This window comes from Bufo bufo, chromosome 7 (assembly GCF_905171765.1).
Source record: "Bufo bufo chromosome 7, aBufBuf1.1, whole genome shotgun sequence".
NCBI classification, from domain to species: Eukaryota; Metazoa; Chordata; class Amphibia; order Anura; family Bufonidae; genus Bufo; species Bufo bufo.
Window position 1 is genome coordinate 7833082 of NC_053395.1, and position 24056 is coordinate 7857137.

General features: G+C 47.4%; 1 protein-coding gene across 3 annotated transcripts in view; it reads left to right on the top strand.

The window, feature by feature from the left end:
- Positions 1-223: 223 nt before the first annotated feature.
- The window catches only part of LOC121007696 (RING finger protein 112-like), a 29329-nt gene continuing 5496 nt past the window's right edge, over positions 224-24056 (top strand). The window contains exons 1-9 of one of the 3 annotated variants that reach the window (XM_040439807.1): positions 224-290; positions 19091-19147; positions 19558-19840; positions 20297-20491; positions 21466-21603; positions 22087-22191; positions 22886-22936; positions 23161-23217; positions 23710-23796. In XM_040439807.1, coding sequence (XP_040295741.1) covers positions 19125-19147; positions 19558-19840; positions 20297-20491; positions 21466-21603; positions 22087-22191; positions 22886-22936; positions 23161-23217; positions 23710-23796 — 939 coding nt within the window. In that variant the 5' untranslated portion in view covers positions 224-290; positions 19091-19124. Of the gene's footprint in view, positions 291-934; positions 976-19090; positions 19148-19319; positions 19389-19557; positions 19841-20296; positions 20492-21465; positions 21604-22086; positions 22192-22885; positions 22937-23160; positions 23218-23709; positions 23797-24056 lie in introns of those variants that run through there. The other 2 variants (XM_040439808.1, XM_040439809.1) reach the window with 2 other exon arrangements.

The following is a 24056-nucleotide window of genomic DNA, read 5'->3' on the forward strand; positions in this document are numbered from 1 at the left end:
CTAACACTGACAACCTGAACTGTTCATGTCATCTACAGGAGCAGACGTCCTAGATCTGGGGCCAGCAGAGAAAGAGTTAAACAGAAGGTAACAGAAGAGCAGCCGGTGGATACAATGTATCAGACACATGATCACAGTAACTGCTCCTCCTCCTGTGTGAGGATCATCATCATCATCATCATCACCTCCTGTGTGAGGATCAGCCAATAGCACGAGGCGGAGGAGGCGTCACCAGGAACTTTCACTTTCCATTCCAGCTTCCTGTAAACAGACGAGAGATCAGGAAAACTGTGAGTGTACTGGGAATGGGGGTACTGGGAGTGTCTGGATATAATGGGGATACTGGGAGTGTCTGGATATAACCTGCATATGGGACGTGTATGATGTGTATAAAGGAGGCATACGGGCAGTGGACATAATGGGAATACTGGGAGTATATGGTTTCTGGATATAATAGGCTTCCAGGGAGTCACTTCAGATCAGCGAATCGACTTCGAATGAAACATCCAAAGTCGATTTGCATAAAACTTCGTTCTAATTCTGTACGGAGCAGGAGTATTAGAATGTATTGGCTCCGAGGAGCCGAAGTTACCAGTGGTACCTTGGAACCGAACCCGAGTTCGGGAAATGTTTTTTTTATAGTACAAATTAATTTATGAAGTTATTGCGCAAAGCCTCGCGAGACTTTACGAAGCTATAACCTCGGCTCATCGGAGCCAATACATTCTAATTAGAGATGTGTGCGGGGCAGTTATATGTTCTAAAGCATTTTTTGTCGTGTATTAGTGGGAAAAAAGGGCTTATTAGCCGTTGTGTGGTGAAGTGAGAAAATTACAGAGTTTTTTGGGTGTTTTAATTTCCGTTTTATTTATTTATTTGATCTAACAGTATGTCAGACAGAGAAGTGCCAGGCCCTGCACAGGGGAGGGGCACAGTGGCGGATCCAGAGCCTGGTCTCGGGAGGGGCACTTCCAGATTATTTTCTGTCCGCCGCCACAAAACAATGGTGCTTATAGAACAGACTCCACAGTGTAGCGGTATACTGTATATTGTGTGGCACAGTGTAGAAGTATACTGTATATTGTGGGGCACAGTGTAGAGGTATACTGTATATTGTGTGGCACGGTGTAGAGGTATACTGTATATTGTGTGGCACGGTGTAGAGGTATACTGTATATTGTGGGGCACAGTGTAGAGGTATACTGTATATTGTGTGGCACGGTGTAGAGGTATACTGTATATTGTGTGGCACAGTGTAGAGGTATACTGTATATTGTGGGGCACAGTGTAGAGGTATACTGTATATTGTGGGGCACAGTGTAGAGGTATACTGTATATTGTGGGGCACAGTGTAGAGGTATATTGTGGGGCACAGTGTAGAGGTATACTGTATATTGTGGGGCACAGTGTAGAGGTATACTGTATATTGTGGGGCACAGTGTAGAGGTATACTGTATATTGTGGGGCACAGTGTAGAGGTATATTGTATATTGTGTGGCACAGTGTAGCGGTATACTGTATATTGTGGGGCACAGTGTAGAGGTATACTGTATATTGTGTGGCACAGTGTAGCGGTATACTGTATATTGTGTGGCACAGTGTAGCGGTATACTGTATATTGTGGGGCACAGTGTAGCGGTATACTGTATATTGTGTGGCACAGTGTAGCGGTATACTGTATATTGTGGGGCACAGTGTAGCGGTATACTGTATATTGTGTGGCACAGTGTAGAGGTATACTGTATATTGTGTGGCACAGTGTAGCGGTATACTGTATATTGTGTGGCACAGTGTAGAGGTATACTGTATATTGTGTGGCACAGTGTAGAGGTATACTGTATATTGTGTGGCACAGTGTAGCGGTATACTGTATATTGTGGGGCACAGTGTAGAGGTATACTGTATATTGTGGGGCACAGTGTAGAGGTATACTGTACATTGTGTGACACAGTGTAGAGGTATACTGTACATTGTGTGGCACAGTGTAGCGGTATACTGTACATTGTGTGGCACAGTGTAGAGGTATACTGTATATTGTGGGGCACAGTGTAGAGGTATACTGTATATTGTGGGGCACAGTGTAGAGGTATACTGTATATTGTGGGGCACAGTGTAGAGGTATACTGTATATTGTGGGGCACAGTGTAGAGGTATACTGTATATTGTGGGGCACAGTGTAGAGGTATACTGTATATTGTGTGGCACAGTGTAGAGGTATACTGTATATTGTGGGGCACAGTGTAGAGGTATACTGTATATTGTGTGGCACAGTGTAGAGGTATACTGTACATTGTGGGGCACAGTGTAGAGGTATACTGTATATTGTGGGGCACAGTGTAGAGGTATACTGTACATTGTGTGGCACAGTGTAGAGGTATACTGTACATTGTGTGGCACAGTGTAGAGGTATACTGTACATTGTGTGGCACAGTGTAGAGGTATACTGTACATTGTGTGGCACAGTGTAGAGGTATACTGTACATTGTGTGGCACAGTGTAGAGGTATACTGTATATTGTGTGACACAGTGTAGAGGTATACTGTATATTGTGTGGCACAGTGTAGAGGTATACTGTATATTGTGTGACACAGTGTAGAGGTATACTGTATATTGTGGGGCACAGTGTAGAGGTATACTGTATATTGTGTGGCACAGTGTAGCGGTATACTGTATATTGTGTGGCACAGTGTAGAGGTATACTGTATATTGTGTGGCACAGTGTAGAGGTATACTGTATATTGTGTGTCACAGTGTAGCAGTATACTGTATATTGTGGGGCACAGTGTAGAGGTATACTGTACATTGTGTGGCACAGTGTAGAGGTATACTGTATATTGTGTGGCACAGTGTAGAGGTATACTGTATATTGTGGGGCACAGTGTAGAGGTATACTGTATATTGTTGGGCACAGTGTAGAGGTATACTGTATATTGTGTGGCACAGTGTAGCAGTATACTGTATATTGTGGGGCACAGTGTAGAGGTATACTGTACATTGTGTGGAACAGTGTAGAGGTATACTGTATATTGTGTGGCACAGTGTAGCGGTATACTGTATATTGTGTGGCACAGTGTAGAGGTATACTGTATATTGTGGGGCACAGTGTAGAGGTATACTGTATATTGTGGGGCACAGTGTAGCGGTATACTGTATATTGTGTGGCACAGTGTAGAGGTATACTGTATATTGTGTGGCACAGTGTAGGCTATATCTGTATAACAAACATATTTCACATGAAAACTTACAGTTTCTTGGCTTGGCCCTTGGGGATCTCGGACGCCACTTCCACACTTTGGCCGGGGGCTCGGCGGAGCTGATGTTGTGTTTTATCCTAATGATAAATATTTCATAATAAGGATTTGGAGAAGGGGCAGAGGGATAGCAGAGCAGGGAGAGGCTGCTGCTGCTACTAGGGGGTCATACCATGGGGGAGTAATAAAGCCCACCATAATGCCCCCCAGTAGAAATAATTCTCCTTATAATGTGACAGTGCATAAAATACCCCCTTGTAATGCCCCCAGTTGAGGTAATGTCCCCATGATGTGCCAGTATAAAATACCCCTATATAGTGCCCCCAGTAAATGCCTCCATAGTGCTCCTCTCCCCCCTTCCTCCTAGTGCCCCCCATAATGTACCAGTATAAAATGCCCCAGTAGATGCCCTCAGTGTCCCCCATAATTTGCAAGTATAAAATACCCTTTCTTAGTGCCCCCCGTAGATGACCCCATAGTACTCCTCTCCCCCTTCCTCATAGTACCCACCATAATGTGTCCCAGTATAAAATTCTACTGTACAGAGCCCCCCATATAAAACACCCCTTCTTTGTGGCCTCAGTAGATGCCCCTATAGTGCCCCCCCATCATGTGCCAGTAGTAACAGCCCCCCATCATGTGCCAGTAATAACAGCCTCCCCATCATGTGCCAGTAATAACAGCCCCCCCATCATGTGCCAGTAATAACAGCCCCCCATTATGTGCCAGTAATAACAGCCCCCCCATCATGTGCCAGTAATGACAGCCCCCCATATGTGCCAGTAATGACAGCCCCCCATATGTGCCAGTAATGACAGCCCCCCATATGTGCCAGTAATGACAGCCCCCCATATGTGCCAGTAATGACAGCCCCCCATATGTGCCAGTAATGACAGCCCCCCATATGTGCCAGTAATGACAGCCCCCCATTATGTGCCAGTAATGACAGCCCCCCATAATGTGCCAGTAATGACAGCCCCCTATTATGTGCCAGTAGCCAGAGCCCCCCATTATGTGCCAGTAGCCAGAGACCCCCATTATGTGCCAGTAGCCACCAGTATTGTACACAAAAAAAAATAATCACTCATACTTACCTCCTTGGCAGCGATGCGATGCAGGCCTCTTCTGGCCTGTGTCCCGCGCTGTACGGCTCAGGCGGCGGGATGACATCATCGCGCCGCCTGTGCCGGCCTCTGATAGGCTGCAGGCACTAGGCCGGCAGCCTATCAGAGCAAGGGAAAGGGACGCGCCTCTCCCTCCCCTGCCTCAGCACAGCCATCTGTATCTCTGTCCTGAGGACGGCGATACAGATGACTATGGAGATGAGCGCTTCCACAATGGGCTCATCTCCGTGTGACTGTCCGCCGCCCCCCCCCCCCCCCCACTTCTGAGCAGCTCGGGGGGGGGGGGGGGAGCAATTGCCCCGTTGCCCCCCTCCCCGCTGGATCCGCCAGTGGAGGGGCAGAGGCCTCAGTGTTTCTGGCGCAGGCAGAGGTCGCAGCAGAGTAAGGGAGGGGCCGTGGCAGCAGGGGTCGCAGCGAAAGGCCTGAGCTCCCGATGTCAGCTAGCAGCCGTGTCTTCACCAGCAACCCAGCGGATCTTGAATGGTTGACTCGGTCATCTCTGTTTTGGATCCACTCCTGGTGTTTTTGCCTTTAGCAATACTGATGGATTACTGACCAAATACTGACAGAGTGAAGGCGGATGCTCCACAGACAGGATCCGTTTTTTGTGGGTTATTGTTCTGACGGATCAGAGGAAGGGCAAAATAATCACTGACGTCAACCAGGGGCGTTGCTAGGGTCTCAAAAGATCCGGGGCCCAAGCACCAATGCATATGGCCCAATTCTCTAAGTTGAACAACCGCATCCCCCCCCCCCCCCCCCCCGCCCCAGCAAACACTAGCACTGAAGACATTTTGCTGTACTCGCTATACAGCAGCATTTACCGCTCACATCCGGTGCCTCCAGGTGACGTCTCCTCTGATGTAGATCTTCTGTCATCATCTTCTCCATTCGGTCCAGACTTCTCTCAGCCGCCTCGTCTCTGCAGAGTGTGACACACAGACATCTTCCTTACTTTTCTGTACCTCCAAATACTATCCTGAAGAAAAATAAGTGCCCCCCCATAGTAACAGTACTCCTAATAGTCCCACCAATAGTAATTCCCTTCTAGAATGCTCTCATTAGTAATACTGCCCCCTACTGGACCCAACAGTGATAATGCTCCACAAGAATGCCTCCATTAGTAGAAGAGCCCTCCAGTATTAATAATACCCTCACAGAGCCCCCAGTAGAAATAAGGCCCCCTATTGTTCCCCCACTGGTAATAAAGCTCTCTACAGACCCCTCAGTAGTAATAAGCCCCCATAGTGCTCTTCGTAGAAATAATGCAGATCCCTCCTATAGAGCCTCCAGTAGTAATAAGAACGCCTAATGTCCCCTGGATTTAAAATGCCCCCACAGCGCCCCCAGTATTTATATCGCCCCCTACTGTTATAATGCTCTCCATGAAGCGCCCCCAGTATTTATATCGCCCCCTACTGTTATAATGCTCTCCATGAAGCGCCCCCAGTATTTATATCACCCCCTACTGTTATAATACCCCCCACAGTGCCCCCAGTATTTATATCACCCCCTACTGTTATAATGCCCCCCACAGTGCCCCCAGTATTTATATCACCCCCTACTGTTATAATGCCCCCACAGTGCCCCCAGTATTTATATCACCCCCTACTGTTATAATGCCCCCACAGTGCCCCCAGTATTTATATCGCCCCCTACTGTTATAATGCCCCCACAGTGCCCCCAGTATTTATATCACCCCCTACTGTTATAATGCCCCCACAGTGCCCCCAGTATTTATATCACCCCCTACTGTTATAATGCCCCCACAGTGCCCCCAGTATTTATATCACCCCCTACTGTTATAATGCCCCCACAGTGCCCCCAGTATTTATATCACCCCCTACTGTTATAATGCCCCCACAGTGCCCCCAGTATTTATATCGCCCCCTACTGTTATAATGATCCCCACAGTGCCCCCAGTATTTATATCACCCCCTACTGTTATAATGCCCCCCACAGTGCCCCCAGTATTTATATAACCCCCTACTGTTATAATGCCCCCACAGTGCCCCCAGTATTTATATCACCCCCTACTGTTATAATGCCCCCACAGTGCCCCCAGTATTTATATCACCCCCTACTGTTATAATGCTCACTAGTGATGAGCGAGCATGCTCGGCCGAGTACCGGTTCGGCTCGAGCATCGCTATGCTCGGCAGATCCGAGCGCTCTGCCGAGTACCACATGTGCTTGAGCGCCATGCTCAAGTCTCCTTCCCGGATGTTTGGCGCCTTCTAAGCAGCCAATAAACATGCTGGTAAGTATTGTCATCACTGTAATGCCATTAGACATGTTTTCTCCTGGCATTACAGTGATTGGCCGGAACACGTCATCGGGGGCTGTATAGCCCCCGGTCACGCGGGTTCGGCTCATTGCGAGTCAGGGAGAGCTGCGCTTAGGACGGGACAGAGCGAGTGTAGAGCGAATTTGATCTCAAACCTTTCAGAGACCCAAAAGTCTTTTAAGGACTATTGACACCCTCAGTTGGTCTTCTCAGCGCGTATTGGAGGAGGAGGAGTAGCAGGGGACGGTTGCCTCCGCTACACAGGGTAGTAGCCATGGAACTTTAAAGGGATTCTGTCATCAGATTTTACCCCTATAACCTAAACATATGCTCATGTCTGGACTAATAAGAAGAATCCTAAGTTGGCCTTATTAAACTTCACTGTGGCTCTATTTGTCCAAAAAACTGGTTTTTATAACCTGCCAATCACTTACTTAAGGTGCCCAAGGGGAGGTCCGTTAATACAGGGTGTCCGGCCACACCCCTTGCCGTCCGGTGCCCAGCGCCGCCTTCCGTCTTCAGCGCCGCCTTCTACAGCTCAGCACCGCCTCCGCAATCCTCCCCGTCCCTCTGCCAGATCCCGCGCCTGCGCACTAAGCTCAGCCAATCTGCAGGTCATATTAGGGTTGAGCGAAGTGCGCATCAGGCCGGCGCATGCGCACTTCGCTCAATGAAGCCGCTGCCAGGAGTCCGCACGGGCGCATCAGGCCGAGCCTAGTGCGCAGGCGCGGGATCTGGCAGAAGGACGGGAGGATTGCAGAGGCGGCACTGAGCTGTAGAAGGCGGCGCTGAAGACAGGGAAGGCGGCGATGAAGACGGAAGGCGGCGCTGGGCACCGGACGGCAAGGGGTGCGGCCGGGCACCCTGTATTAACGGACCTCCCCTTGGGCACCGGACGGCAAGGGGTGCGGCCGGGCACCCTGTATTAACGGACCTCCCCTTGGGCACCTTAAGTAAGTGATTGGCAGGTTATAAAAACCTGTTTTTTGGACAAATAGAGCCACAGTGAAGTTTAATAAGGCCAGCTTAGGATTCTTCTTATTAGTCCAGACATGAGCATATGTTTAGGTTATAGGGGTAAAATCTGATGACAGAATCCCTTTAATTCCATCTGTTCAGCGTGGGTGGACAGAAGAGGAGGAAGAGGATGAGGAGATGGACAGCGAAGTCTTGCCCACTGGTACTCTGGCACACATGGCTGACTTCATGTTAGGCTGCCTATCCCGTGACCCCCGTGTTATATGCATATTAGATAACAGGGATTACTGGGTGTTCACCCTTCTCGACCGCCGCTACAAAGAGAACTTCTCATCTCTCATTCCTCTGGTGGAGAGGACGAGCAAAATGGTGCAATACCAGATGTTGACAGATTGCTGCAAAAATTTCCATCTGACAGCGCTGGCAGCAGAGTCCGTACTTCCTTGGGCATCCAAGGTGGGGAGACAAGGGGAACACACAGCACTTCCAGCAAAGGCAGGGCAACATTCTCCAAGGCCTGGGACAGTTTCATGACACCCCGCCAGCACCCTCAACATGATGCACGTCCTGGTGTCACAAGGAGGGAAAAGTTTTGGAAGATGGTAAAGGAGTACGTAGCAGACCGTGTCAGCGTCCTCAGTGATCCCTCAGTGCCTTACAACTACTGGGTGTCCAAGCTGGACACGTGGCACGAACTGGCACTCTACGCCTTGGAGGTGCTGGCCTGCCCTGCCGCCAGAGTTTTGTCTGAGCAGGTATTTAGTGCTGCTGGTGGCATTATATCAGATAAGCGCATCTGCCTGTCAACTGAAAATGCTGACAGGTTGACTATTATAAAAATCAACAAGGCCTGGATTGGCCCTGACTTCTCCACTCCACCAGAGGAAAGACACCACTGAACATAAGGGCACTTTACATGTGTTGTTTAGAATGTACTGAATACTCTGTATTCCCATGCACCCCTTCCACCACAAAAAAGGGTATATGGTTGAATCTTCCTTTTCTCATCCTCCTCGTCCATCACGTATATGCCTTCTCATATAATTTTTCGGATGGTCAGCTCACCAGCAGGCCCTCACCCATAATGTTTTAGATGGTCAGCTCACCAGCAGGCCCTCGCCCATAATGTTTTAGATGGTCAGCTCACCAGCAGGCCCTCACCCATAATGTTTTAGATGGTCAGCTCACCAGCAGGCCCTCACCCATAATGTTTTAGATGGTCAGCTCACCAGCAGGCCCTCACCCATAATGTTTTAGATGGTCAACTCAGCTGAAGACCCTCAACCCTAATGTTTTAGTGGGTCACCAGCAGGCCATCAATCATACTTTACCTCTCCTGTATAACGTTTCCTCATCCTAAATACCTATGACATTCCCTGTAATTTTTTTGTACTCGTTCCAATGACAGGCTCTCTTAAGAGTCCTGTATTGTTATTTATCGTCACTACCTCCCTGAGTCGGTACTGGGAAATCTGCGCGCGCCCGCCTGCCTTTCTTGGAAGTGGTAGCCGTGGCCATCCCTCAGGCTCCCTCTCCGGAAGCGAACCCTGATTCCCCATTACCCGTGGTCACCATGGTAGGCGCAAAAAAGAACATTGAAAGTTGATAGAGCAGACATCCGAATAGATTGTCAACATCACGGGGATGTGCGATCAGCTTAGAAGTTATCTAGAGTTAACAAAGCGGCAGCAGACCCATACCTACAATTTTTTACACGGTCAGCTCAACGTCCGTTCCTCTTCCTAGTTCATTATCATCAGATGATAGTCTGGTCAACACAATCGTAATCACTGGGGGTCACGTAACTAATTAGCATGGAGGAGTGTCTTTGGTTATCGGAATGAACCACACAAATCGACTCGATCCACACGCTCAAAACGGCCATGCACCACCACCCACAGAATCGCGAAATAGGTCTCAATCTGTCAATCCTTTCTGTGTCTGGGCCGAGTGAGGCTTCCCAAGCGTAGTCAAATTAAGCCGAAGGCTCCACTCCTGGTGGTGCCCTTCCATCAATTAGTTTAAGTTTCAGCTTTGCAACCATATTGCAACCCCCGGAACCCAAAGACTTTAGTTTCCCAGAAAATGCTGGGCGGGAAATGGGAATAACGCTGCCGGGGATCGTCTTCGAACCTCCAACTTAAGTTGTTGATTAATGAAAACGTTTGTGGCAACAAAGGTTTCGGCTGTGGTTCGGCTTGCGCCGGTACAAGAATTTCACCTCTACAGGTACAATACGGATGCCACCGGCCGTTCCTCTTCCAATGAGTTCAGTTTGAGAAGAGTCCGGTCAACAGAATCGAAACCACCGGCCGTCCCTCTTAGTCATGGCCCCAGTTCCGAAAATCACGAAAATCTTTGTCTGAACTTGTTCTTTATATAAAAGTAAATATACAGGAAAGAATGTTACCTAACAATTTTTCATTTAAAATCTCTTTTATCTTCGGTTTTGTGAGTTTTATGGTCAGTCTGTAAAAGTGGCGTACAACTCGGGCAACATCGTTACCAGCAGCGACATTGTAGTCCAAGATGCATCCAGACATCCCCCCCCCCATGCTGTCCCTGACCCATTTCGGTGGTGTTTCCATCAATTTCTGACCTTTTCCTATGAACCAGGCACCCTCCCCTCTTCAGAGCAGGGGGTGCCTGGTTTAATGCTCGGGTCCTCCCATTGACTTCTATAGGGCTCGGGTGCTCAGTAGAGCACCCAAGCATCCCAGTGTGCCCGGGCAGAGCACCCGAGCATCGGGGTGCTCGATCATCACTAATGCTCACCCTGAAGCGCCCCAAGTATTTATAATGCCGCCTATAGTGCCCCCTTTAGTTATATTCCTCAGTTTAGTGTCCTCAGAAATTATAATTCCTCAGCACCTCCGCCATACAATCCCATGTAAATAACACTACTTCCCTCCCTCCGCCATAGAGTCCCATATAAATACCATCATACCATCTCTCCAGCCTCCTCCAATATGCAGTCCCATGTAAATAACATCCCTCTCTATCTACAGCCCCCTCCAAAATACAGTCCCATGTAAGTAACATCACCCCCTTCCCAGCCGCCTTCAACATGCAGTCCCATGTAAATAACATTAACCCTCAACATACAGTCCCATGTAAATAATATCACCCTACCCCAGCCACTTCCAAATTTCAGTCCCATGTAATTAACATCACTGTACCATATAAATGACTTCTCTCTCTTTGGCCTTAACATACAGTCCCAGTTAAATAACTACAACTCCCAGCATTGCTCTGCCTCTCCCTTCACTTACCTCTCCTCATGTACAAAACCCCACCACAGCCTCTTCCCAGGACTGCTGAGCCGTCCTCTCCTGCACTGGTCACATGACGGTGACATCATCGCAGGTCCTTTTCAGCTACTGCATTTAGCACTGATCACATGACCTGTGAGGTCATCACAGGTCCTTCAGCTCTTGCAGTGCATTAGATTCAATTGTATTGCCGTCCTGAGGACAGCAATACAGTTGTATCTAACAGGCAGGCAGGACATTAGGGGCCTGGGACAAAGCATCAGGGACCCAGGCCCCGAATGTTTTGACCTAGCAACGCCCCTGACGTCAACACAACCTTACTGCTGACCCCTCTCCACTCTGTCAGGGGCTCTACTTGTATCAGCGTTTAATAGAACAGGTCCTGTAGACATCTATGTGGAATCATCTGACGACTGTGTAAAAGGAGCGCACTTCTTATTGGCGCTAACATCGACCTGTAAGGCTGAGTTCATACTTGAGTTATTTGGTCAGTTTTGGCCCCGTGACTGCCCCAATAAGTGAAGTGCGCAGTGATTCTAAGAGCGACGCCTGTCATCTGCATGTCATACTGACTCACAGTATTATTTCACTACCACAGCAGACTCCCTATGTGTGTTACTGCGAGGCACAGTGTTCTACACCGCTATACAGGCACAGTGTTCTACACCGCTATAGAGGCACAGTGTTCTACACCACTATACAGGCACAGTGTTCTACACAACTATACAGGCACAGTGTTCTACACAACTATACAGGCACAGTGTTCTACACCACTATACAGGCACAGTGTTCTACACCGCTATACAGGCACAGTGCTCTACACCACTATACAGGCACAGTGTTCTACACCTCTATACATACACAGTGTACTACACCACTATACAGACACAGTGTTCTACACCACTATACAGGCACAGTGTTCTACACCACTATACAGGCACAGTGTTCTACACCTCTATACAGGCACAGTGTTCTACACCACTATACAGGCACAGTGTTCTACCCCACTATACAGGCACAGTGTTCTACACCTCTATACATACACAGTGTACTACACCACTATACAGACACAGTGTTCTACACCACTATACAGGCACAGTGTTCTACACCACTATACAGGCACAGTGTTCTACACCTCTATACAGGCACAGTGTTCTACACCGCTATACAGGCACAGTGTTCTACACCCCTATACAGGCACAGTGCTCTACACCACTATACAGGCACAGTGTTCTACGCCTCTATACAGGCACAGTGTTCTACACCGCTATACAGGCACAGTGTTCTACACCCCTATACAGGCACAGTGTTCTACACCACTATACAGGCACAGTGTTCTACACCAATATACAGGCACAGTGTTCTACACCACTATACAGGCACAGTGTTCTACACCACTATACAGGCACAGTGTTCTACACCGCTATACAGGCACAGTGTTCTACACCGCTATACAGGCACAGTGTTCTACACCACTATACAGGCACAGTGTTCTACACCACTATACAGGCACAGTGTTCTACACCACTATACAGGCACAGTGTTCTACACCACTATACAGGCACAGTGTTCTACACCACTATACAGGCACAGTGTTCTACACCGCTATACAGGCACAGTGTTCTACACCACTATACAGACACAGTGTTCTACACCGCTATACAGGCACCGTGTTCTACACCACTATACAGGCACAGTGTTCTACACCACTATACAGGCACAGTGTTCTACACCGCTATACAGGCACAGTGTTCTACACCACTATACAGGCACAGTGTTCTACACCACTATACAGACACAGTGTTCTACACCGCTATACAGGCACAGTGTTCTACACCGCTATACAGGCACAGTGTTCTACACCGCTATACAGGCACAGTGTTCTACACCACTATACAGGCACAGTGTTCTACACCGCTATACAGGCACAGTGTTCTACACCACTATACAGGCACAGTGTTCTACACCACTATACAGGCTCTCTGCAACCAGGAAATAGCCGTTTTTGCCGCAAATAAATTCGTATCGAAGCAAATTTTTTCAAAAAAGTCAGCGAACCGGCCAAATCGATTTTTTTTTAAATTCGGTCATCTGTAATTCTAATACTGTACGGAGCTCCTACTCGTGCTCCATTCAGTATTAGAACAAAGAAGGTGCCTCAGGGGCCACCTCGAGGACGAGAAAGACCCAGGGCGACCTGAATAAATTCCTCAACAGGCGATCCACGTCGCACCCAGATGGAGGCAAGATGGCGCGGGAGACGCGTAACCTCTCCGAGCGGGAAGGAGCCGACTCGGAAGCCGATAGCTCCGACGCTGAAGTATACAGCAGATGTGAGTCGGACTCATTGCCCCTTACCCGAAGCTTCCTACAGCAATCGCTGACACAGGCCCTCACCCCGGTCATGAAGGAACTGTCTGATATTAAAGCCGAGTTCCAGCAGCTCGGTCACAGGGTAGAAAGCCTGGAAGAAGGCCAGGACTTGCTAGTCCGGCGGGAAGCGGGAGTTCATAGTCGCTTAACAACTATGTCCAAGATGATAAACACAGCTTTCCTGAACCTGGAAGACCAGGAAAACAGGGGACGGAGGAAAAACGTTCGCCTGAGGGGAATACCTGAAGCGGTTCAAGCTGAAGACCTGACCGGTACTGTACGCTCCTTGTTTGCCTCCCTCATAGGAGAAGAGCACGCCGCCGCCATTGTCATCGAAAGAGCGCATAGAGCTCTTAGGCCCAGACCGGCTGAGGGGGAGCCTCCTAGAGATGTAGTTTGTGCTTTAATGAACTTTTTGGACACTGCAGCTGTTCTGAGAGCGTCTAGAGAGAAAGGAGATCCCTCTCTTGACGGTCATAAAGTGCTGATATTTCAAGATCTAGCGGCGAGCACATTAGCCAAGCGCAGGAATTTGCGCCCATTAACCTCGCTCCTGAGAGAGAAGAAATTGCCGGTACGATGGCTGTTCCCTTTTGGTCTCAGCACTGTCATAGGAGGGAAGCAATTTACAGTAAGACTCCCGGAGGACTTGCTGCCTATTTGGGAGGCATTGGGGTCAGAAGCCCTGGACATTCAGTCATGGCTTCCTTGCAACCCTACAATGGACCTTCCAAACCTGCCACAGGTGGAGGAATGGCGCCTGGCGCAAAAGAAGAAGTCGCCGAAGAAAAGGATCCCCTAATTTAGCGGGACTTACTTGAAGTGAGATCCTAGAACTTCCCACTATAGGAATAACAGCGAGCGCCATGTTCCAGTCCTAGGATTCAGGTTCTATGTTATGCTAGCCGACTATCTGATAACATATGTCCGTTTTTTCTTTACTTTGTCCTGTTTTAGCCTTCATACAGCTATCCCTCTTTATTATTTTTAACCCTTCATGTTTCACCCTGTGCTATACTACCAGATTGTCATTGGCATTGCAATGTCTATTGTTGGATCACCCATGTTTGCTCGATTATAGGGCTCAGTCGCCTCGCTTTAATCAGAGCCTATAGAGTTTGTTGCTTATATTTTGCCCATACTTTATATGCTGTCATACATGTCCACTGTCTGATTTTGCTGCATTGGGCTTAGTGTGTGGGACCTGGCTCAAGGGTGTTTACACACTAATTTCCCCCCCAATTGGGGTATATACCCCTTAGGTAGATATTACCTGTTTAATAACTGCCTTCAGTATTACTATCTCAACCAGATGTTATGTTTGTGTTCTATTTGTCCTTTTTGTTGCCCTGTGTCGCCCCCTCGTGGTCATATAGATCACCTGCTCAGGTTTACTCTTGCACAGAATGACTGACCTAAAGGTAGTTTCTTTTAATGTAAATGGTATGAACACCCCACAGAAAAGGAGCCAAGTTAACCAGCTACTCCGAAAGGAGGGTACTGACTTAGTTTTTCTCCAAGAGACCCATTTTAGACACTTGCATATCCCTAAAACAGTAAATAAGCATTTCACAGTAGGGCATCATGCCTCATACTCCTCAGCCGCTAGAGGCGTCTCCATAGCTCTAGGTCAGAAATTCCCATTTACTTTGGAGGCCAAACTAGCTGACCCTGAAGGTCGCTTTTTATTTTTAAAAAGCAAAGTGGTAAACACTATGTTCACTCTAGTGAACCTGTATGCACCGAATAGTAGACAAATCAATTGGCTGCTGCGCACCCTGGAGACTTTGAAACCGTTTAGGGAGGGATACCTAATTATAGGAGGGGACCTTAGCCTCACGCTTGATCCCTCAGTTGACTCGACTTCTTCAGGTCGCCCTACCTCAAGGAAGCTGCTGAGGAGACTTCTTATTGCTCTCAGAGACCTAGGGGTCTCGGACGTTTGGCGTCTCCTCCACCCTGAGGAAAAAGATTACACCTTCCACTCACAGGCGCATAATTCATACCAACGCCTGGATTATATTTTCGTTGCTAACCACCTGCTGTCCTCGATCTCTGAGGCAAGGATAGGGAATATAGTCATATCTGACCATGCGCCTGTGAGTGTGGGGGTAAGGATCCACGCCCTACCTCCGAGATCCTGGGTCTGGAGGTTGAATGAGACGCTCCTGGAAGAGGAACCCCATAAGAAGGCTGTTGAGCTGTGCCTCAAAAATTATTTTAAAGAAAATGCTGGTAGCCTTGTCAATCGGACATCACTCTGGGAAGCACATAAAGTTGTGGTAAGAGGGGAACTCATTAGCCTGGGATCTAGTGCCAAAAGGCGTAGACAGAAGCAATTAGATGCCCTTCTTCAGCAAATCTCCACGCTTGAGACCCTCCACAAGAAAACTAAGACAGAAGAGGTCCTAGCGTCACTTAAGTGCTTAAGACATAAGATTACTGACCTATTAAACATTAGAGCTGCAGGGGCTTTGAGGACATTGCGCTTCAAGCAATACCTTCATGCTAATAGGGGTTCCAAGCTGGTATCCAACCTTATCAAGGGCCAAAGGAATAGGTCCTTTATTCAGGCTATCAGATCAGCCTCGGGCCCCCGACTTATCAACACCCCAGCGATTGCCCAGGAGTTTTGCTCCTTTTATTCGAATCTGTATAATCTCCCGGTTCCACTTACTAATCAGCAAATTGAGGCACGTACATCGGATTTTCTCAAATCCATCAAGATTCCGAGACTTTCGGCAGATGACATGCGTCAACTGCTTCAACCATTCACAGTAGAAGAAGTTGAAAAGGTCCTAATGTCTATCCCCACAGGTAAGAGCCCTGGGCCTGATGGGTTCCCTATATCTTATTATAAGAAGTTGAAGGACATCTTAATTCCGCACTTTACTGACGCCTGTAACCTTCTTCTTACAGGAGGTTCTCTGACCCCGCAAGCCCAGGAAGCACACATCACGATCATCCATAAGGATGGAAAGGATAAGGAGGCCTGTGGTAGTTATAGGCCGATTTCATTATTGAATACCGACTTGAAGTGGTGGGCCAAGCTGCTTAACAGTAGGATGTCCAAGTTGCTCCCTGGGCTTGTGGGTGAAGAACAGGTAGGATTCGTGGCGGGCAGGGAGGGTAGGCATAATGTCAGTAGAGTGATACATGCGATCACCCACTCTATTAAGTTTAGATCCCCTCTTGTGCTATTGGGTACAGATGCAGAGAAGGCGTTCGATAGGGTCAGTTGGGCCTATATGGGTATAGTGTTAAATGCTTTTGGCTTCCCTGAAGATTTCATCAGAACTATCTACTCTCTTTACTCTGCACCATCTGTGAGAGTACTGGTTAACGGCACCCTATCGAACGCCTTCCAGATTAGAAATGGCACACGCCAGGGATGCCCTTTATCCCCTACTTTTATTTGTACTCACCCTAGAGACGCTTCTTCTTAAGTTCCGACAGTCCCCCTTGATCCAAGGAGTGAAAATAGGAAAGTATACTCATAGGATGGCCGCCTTTGCGGACGATTTGCTACTTCTGATGACTAATCCTGTAGAGGCACTACCGGAGGTTATGCGGATTTTTGAATCTTTCGGGGCTATATCAAACTTTAAGATCAATCTTGATAAGTCGGAGGCCCTTGGTATCTCTCTTTCGTCTACCTTACGTACTAAAGTCAAGGCCCTCACGCCATTCAAATGGCCTGCACAAGCAATAAAATACCTAGGAGTGATGATCCCGATGGACCCTAAGTTGCTGTTTAGACTTAATTTTCCCCCGTTGCTCTCTAAAGTCACTTCTGTTCTCTCCAAGAGTAGCTCTCCTTTTCTTACCTGGCTGGGTAGGAAAAATGTTCTTACTACCTATATTTTACCATTGATTATGTACACTTTAAGAGCTCTTCCCATTTTAATTCCAGCCAGTTTCATTAATAAACTTCAATCCATTATGAGCAGCTACTTGTGGGATAAGGGTCGACCAAGAATGTCCTTTCGCCTCCTTTCCCGTAGGAGGAACAATGGAGGTATTTCACTACCTGTTCTAACATCTTATATGCAGGCTATCAGTTTGGAGAGATGGCTTAGGTTAGCCAGACAAGAGACGAACTGTATGCATGTAGACTTTGAATTGGCTCTCCTAGGTAAAGAGTCTTTCCATAGGTTGTGGACGCCAGGGGGGACAGGGGTGGGACCTAAGATAGTAAGTGAACTGACCAGAGGAATGCTGCATGCATGCCACAAGGCCAAGGCTTTGACCTCTACTCAGGGTAAGATATCCCCTCTTGCTCCTATTACAGTTATTCCCACACTCATGTTTCCGCAAATTATTTCCCCTTCAGATATTTGGCTAACGCTCTCACACCATAGAATAGATGTCATGAGAAAGCTTCAAACCTCATCAGACTTCTACACTGTCCTCTCGGGTGACTCGGCCCCTGGTAAGGATTTCATTCAGAGAAATGATTTCGAGAGTATCTGTAAACAGTTCATGACCTCTAAATTCCTCCCAATCCCGGATCCGACGTGGTTAGAGAATTTTGTACTATTGCCAAGGCTACCCCACAAATGTACCACCCTTATATATAGACAGATTCTGGGAGCTAGAGACTCCACGGTGCCACCATGGGTTGCTGAGTGGGAGAGAGAGCTTCACGTTAAGTTTGATGTTAATGATGTTAAGTGGATTCAAAAGGCCTCACACGGCTTCTCTAAATGTATAAAAATTCAGGAAAATTCTGTTAAGACAGCGCTGCGATGGTACAGAACCCCTGAGTATCTTTTCAAAATCAAGTTGCTTTCCATTGACCTCTGTTGGAGGTGTGCAGCCGCCACTGGCTCTCTATCTCACATCTGGTGGTCCTGTCCGGTCATCAGATTCTACTGGGAAGGTATTGAATCCGCCATCAATGGGATTTGTGCAACGACTCTGAAGCTAACAGTTCAGCTGATTTTGCTCTGGTTACCTACTCCAGATTTCCGCCCGGGGAAACATAATTTGGCCACGCATTTGCTCATGGCTGCAAAACTATTGATTCCAGTCAAATGGAGGTCAATTGAGCCACCAACGCTGGTGATGTGGCGGGATAGGGTCCACCAGATGTGCCAGATGGAAGAATTAATAGGCTGGACATATCATAACAGAGATGGCTTTTTGCAACTTTGGCAACCTTGGTTGAACTATAGATCAAATCTTCTTGAATCTCAGCGCTGGGACTCCGAGTAGGATTATGGGCAGATAGTTAATTACCCTCGACCCCTCCTCTCCTCCCCCCCCCTCATCTGGCTCACCCTGGAGACGCACTCTGGCTGCGCACAGTCAATATACGTTTATACCATATTTCAGATAGTATGAACAGTCATATCTTCTTTTCTGGCTCAAGCAAGATGCATAATACAGTTTGGGCTGACACAATGTTAGGGCCGTTTTTACCCCTTTCTCTTATTGATATGTAACTTATGTTATGTATATTTGTTATGTAAGAACAATCACTTTAAGGGCCTTTAGCCCTAGCCAAGTGGTGGTTACATCCTAGCCTGTATTGTTAGGCATTGCCTTTGAAGCTGTATAACTAAGCTTGACTGTGATGTGATACACGCTATATTATGCTTTCTACTATGTGATGTACCTTGTCTATTTTGATCAATAAAAAGAGATTTCAAACAAAGTTTTATGCGAATCCCTAGTGAGAATATAATAGGTGATGGGTGCGACTCTTCCTGTTTTGTGTTGATTATTCAGAGATAACTCTGTCAGAGATGTTGCCTTTTCTTATCAGTTTCTGTTCCTGTTTTTGCTTCTTCTCTTCTGCAGGCTCCACCATTTTCGGGGTGACTGCGCTGGTCACATGGGGAACCGCAGCTCTAAACCGTAAGTTTCCCTACTTTATTGTGTAGAGAGTACGACCCTTTTATTTCTGGCACAGGTCACGTGATCCGGTTATTAGCATATTATTATCATATTGTCGGCCTTTGTCCATGTTTACACTGTACTTTCTCCTTTGTCATCTGATCTATGCTGTGTATGTCTGACATTCATACAGATGTAGCAGAGCTGGATTTGCCCTGTAACTGCGTTGCTCAAACATTACCCTCCGAGCACAGATAATGCTGTAAGCGTTTCCTAAATTCCAAAGTAAACCACAGATAGCTTATCACGATGAAACTTTGAGATATAGCAGGGCTGATTGTGTCCTGTGATGCACCTCTATGAGTGTCAGACCACATATATTCCTTCCTTGTAACGTTTCTTTTATTCTCTCCTGGATATTTCTGTGTCAGGGCTGCCATGCCAAATGAAGGCTCTGCTAATTTCTTCAAACTAGAAGAGGATATCACCTGCTCCATCTGCATCCAGGAGCTCAGTGACCCGGTTTCTATCACCTGTGGTCACACCTTTTGCAAATCTTGCATCTCTTCCTACTGGGCCACCCCACAACCCCGGGGTCATCGATGTCCAGAATGCAGGAAAGTCTGTCCTAGAGACCAGCTGATTCCGGCCTACCGCCTCCAGCACCTGGTGTCCAAGGTTCAGCTGGTTGTCAAAGAAGAGCAGTCCAAAATGGTGGGTGAAAGCGAGTTGTCAGAGCAGAGTGTGATGGTGCGCGGTCTATAACAAACACTGAGTTATGACTAATATTTAGTTGTATCTGGTGCAAAGTCCACACCTCAGGGTGCAGCACAGATCTGTGACAGTTTGTCAGGACACCATGTCCAAACTGTATAATGTGGGTTATTAGAGAATAGAAGGGACCGCCATGGGCACCTCAACCACACCAGTGAAATTAGTCGAAGATCAATGAACTAGAGTCAACTTCCTCTTTCTAAAGAGGAAAGTAATTCACTCCACTGATGTCTTAGGTGGGTTCACAATAGAGAAGCCTATGGGTCTTCACAACTGCCAGGCCACTGACCACTGCCTGAATTGCAACCCACTTAGTAGAAATGAAATACAAGCATCGGCTTTATCTCAAGATCTATGTAGAGATATAATCTTCATTTTGCATACATTTGTCCCCAGACTCCCGCACGTCCCATCCAGTTGGTCTCCATTGATGCAACATGCAAGATGAGGCTAGATGAATCCGCTGTGGAAAGATGCTTTTTAGACAGTGAGATCTCTGATTACCCCTTGTGCCTCATCTGTGTGATCGGAGAGAAGAGAAGAGGAAAATCCAGCTTGCTGAATTATATTCTGAGAGCTCTTCACAGACTGGTAAGGAGCTATAACCTGCAGTATACAAGGCCACATCCTACAATACATGACCAGCGATAAAACTGTCCTCTTCACCACCTTCCTGTCCAGGGTTAGGTGTCCAACCACTGTTTGTCCATTTATGAGGACATGTGCTTCCAAGCCACCCGGTTAGACACAAGGAATCCTGATCTGGGATGAAGCTGGGCTCAGGTCTGCTCTTCCATCCTGAGTGAATGGGAAAATGACACAACAGTCCTTGGTCCTCATCTACTGCTAATAGAGTCTGAATGTTGTGTAAGATAGATGTCCGTCAAGCTTTCATTCAGTCAACAGCTTTCTCTCCTGACCCCTCCATACGTATGCACAATCATTTCAGCTTATCATGTGTCCTGAAAGGGCGGAGAGGAAAAATCCAGTGCCAGACGCCTACATCCCCTTCCATAAGAAATGATCCCAGCAGACGTACTTGCTCTTCAGAATATGCTTTATTGGACAGTTTACAGAATTCGTTGCGGCATGTCAGCCTTCCTCAACTGCACTGTGCCGTGTTCTGTGAACCGTCCAATAAAGCATATTCTGAAGAGCAAGTACGTCTGCTGGGATCATTTCTTATGCATCTTATGGGGATTGCTCCTTTCCCGTGCGGATATCGATACTGAGGTCGTGAGCTGTCTGATTTTGGAATATTGCTACATCCCCTTCCAGGCACCTTAATCTCCTCCAGACTCCTCTCGCAGCAACCTATGTCTTAAGAACATATGATTGGGCATGTTGAAATCAAAAAAGCCTGATCCTTTTTCAACCCAACCTCTTCCATCTGAGGAGAGTCAATACACCTCCATACACATTAGGTCAGTTGGTCCTGCTACAGTCAACAGGTTCATCCAGCATTTATCTACGGTCTATGACCTTCATAACTCCACAGATCTCCTCCCCTCGTGTTCTCAGCACATTCACCCATGATCTCATTAAATTCATCTTTCTGTGTGCAGGAGAAGGGGCAGCCGGTCAGCTTGGGGGAAGAAGATGAGGCCCTCAAAGGGTTTGACTGGAGATCTGGGACAGACAGTGTCACCAAGGGGATATGGGTGTGGAGTAGCCCATTCATCCTGAAGAGGAACGGAGAGAAGGTAAGGAGCCCAGTGTTTCTCTCTCCTCTGGTCTCCACCATGAATGGCAGGTGATGTCTTTATCTGTTAGCTGCACAGGGACAAACATATCGGAGCTTCGGACAGAGCTTCTTCCACAATGTGGACAGATCAGTGTAGACTTAATTCTAAAGATCTTTGCTCTCATTGAACGAGAAGACTCTTGTGTGTATATATAGCGTCAAACCTCTTCAGATTTAGTCCAGCTCACACGACTGAGGGCTTGTTACCATGTACCAGCATTAGTAAGAGCTATCAGCCTGGTGTATATGGTAGGAGATGTGTGCTGCTGCTGTACTTCATTCACAGGGGATGGTCTACACCAATACATTGTAACAAACCCTCTGACTGTGACTATTCTAATGACTCCGGTGAATCTGGTGCCCCACTTTTTTCTTTTCAGACTTATGGGATTTTCATGATCTCAGATATGGTCCTCAGTTATGGTAACTTTTCTCTTCATAGATGGCCGTGTTTGTTCTGGACACAGAGGGGTCGCTGGACATTGAGAGCGATCGAGAGACCTGTATCAAGCTGTCCGCCCTGTCCATGCTGCTCAGCTCCTACCTGGTAGGTGGCTCTCAGTCTATGTGGAGATCTTCTCTTTCACCTCATTCTTGGAGATCTGGAGGGGATTGGAGGTTTTGGGTTGCTGTCTGGGGTAAATTACCCATAAGGGAAGAACCTAACTCAGATGGTGAAGCTCACCATACAACTTAGACCATTTTCTGACAACTGAAAAGAACCCCGTCAATAGAAGCCCCACTGCACCCAGTAACCAGGGCAGAGGATGATTTGCAATTTATGGCATCCAGAAATGCAACAAACAACAAGTTATTCAGAAAACACCCTTCGGTAATCTGTAGTGTGTGGATTTCCATAGGGCCTGCCCATTCTGCCACATAGAATGGTACAGCGGATGTTCCACCACAGAACTGCAGTATAAATGAGCTTTGGTAATTCCACTGTAGAGACTCCATCTCCTCCATACCGTGTGGCCATACTCTTAGATAGACTTGTTTCTGGGAGGAATTTCTGCAGCTGAAAATGTTGTTCTGTTTACATGACTAGGGGGAGTTACATGAGTGCACCACACGTACCGATGCCTCTCTCTCCTGTGTCTCCAGTATGGCGGGGGTGATGTCATTTCACTCGCTCCCCCAGGGAGTTGACAGGCTGGAATCACATCTTGTAGTGGGGGGTGATGGGGTTTACACCTGTTACGGGCTTTTTGTGAACGTCTCCCAATGTAATCTTTGTTCAGATCTTCAACGTAAGCGGAAGCTTGAAAACAACGGAGCTGGATTACCTCGAGGTACGGCGCAAATCTCTTTAAATATCCATGTTGTTGGTGTCAGTCCCTGAGTGTCATCTACAGGTTCGTGAAGCTTCATCAGATCCATGATCAGGAGTTTATGTCCAGAGAACAGTTGCTTGTTGTGTTGTCACAATGTGTCAGTCACTGGAATAAAGGCACCTCTCTCCATGCGACCTGCTGGATGAGATGGACTGGACTGACCATGATGTTTGTCTTTTTAGATGTATCTCCACGTTTCGGAGCTGACTGGGGAATCTTTTTCTCTACAATATCTACAGGTGACTACTGCTCTGTGTCATTCTGTCCACATATCATCTTCTGACCTCTTCTCAATGTCTTGTTGGATATGTGGGGCTCAATTTCCTGAAATATAGGTCTTTCATGGCTGATATTCATGAAACAAACCTTAATTGATCCTCAATGCCTACGGCTTCAATGTCCCCATCTTTAAATCTCTGAAGTTCTTGTCTGAGTCTCTTCTGCATCTGCTCGGGATCCTGCTGAGATTACCGGCCATTGTCAGCTTAGGTAGTAGAAATTCAGGATGACCAAGCAATATACTAGTAGATAGGTGAGGGGTGTATGTAGAGGTGATAGACACGAGCAGGGGAAAATACTTTGGTTTTCATCCCGTGTCTCTGTACACACTGACCACAATCCTTCCAACAACCCCTACAGTCCTCCCATAACCTCCTGTACCCCACCTTCATTCCACCCCTTGCTCCATCCTCCCATGAGATGTTATCACAATTTGATGTTTTATATTGCAGCACTTGAATATTCTGGTTCGTGACTGGCAGGGCGACGACAACTGCGGACGAGAAGCTGCTAAGTCCTACATAGAGCATGAGGCTGAGGTATGATGGGGGCATCCGTAGACATCACATCCAGCCAACCAATCAGAATTCATGACAACTCAGTGATTTTCATGTTTCCTCAGCAGAATCGGGGGCCTAGGCTTTATTCAGACCAGGGGCCACATCTGCATGGTGGAATATGTTCTTGTGTCTTTACACACAACCATAGGGCCTGGAGATTGGATTGTGATTTCCTGGGGGCAGGGATGATGGGAGTGATTACATTATGTGCCAATCATTGGCTGAGCAGACAGTCCAAG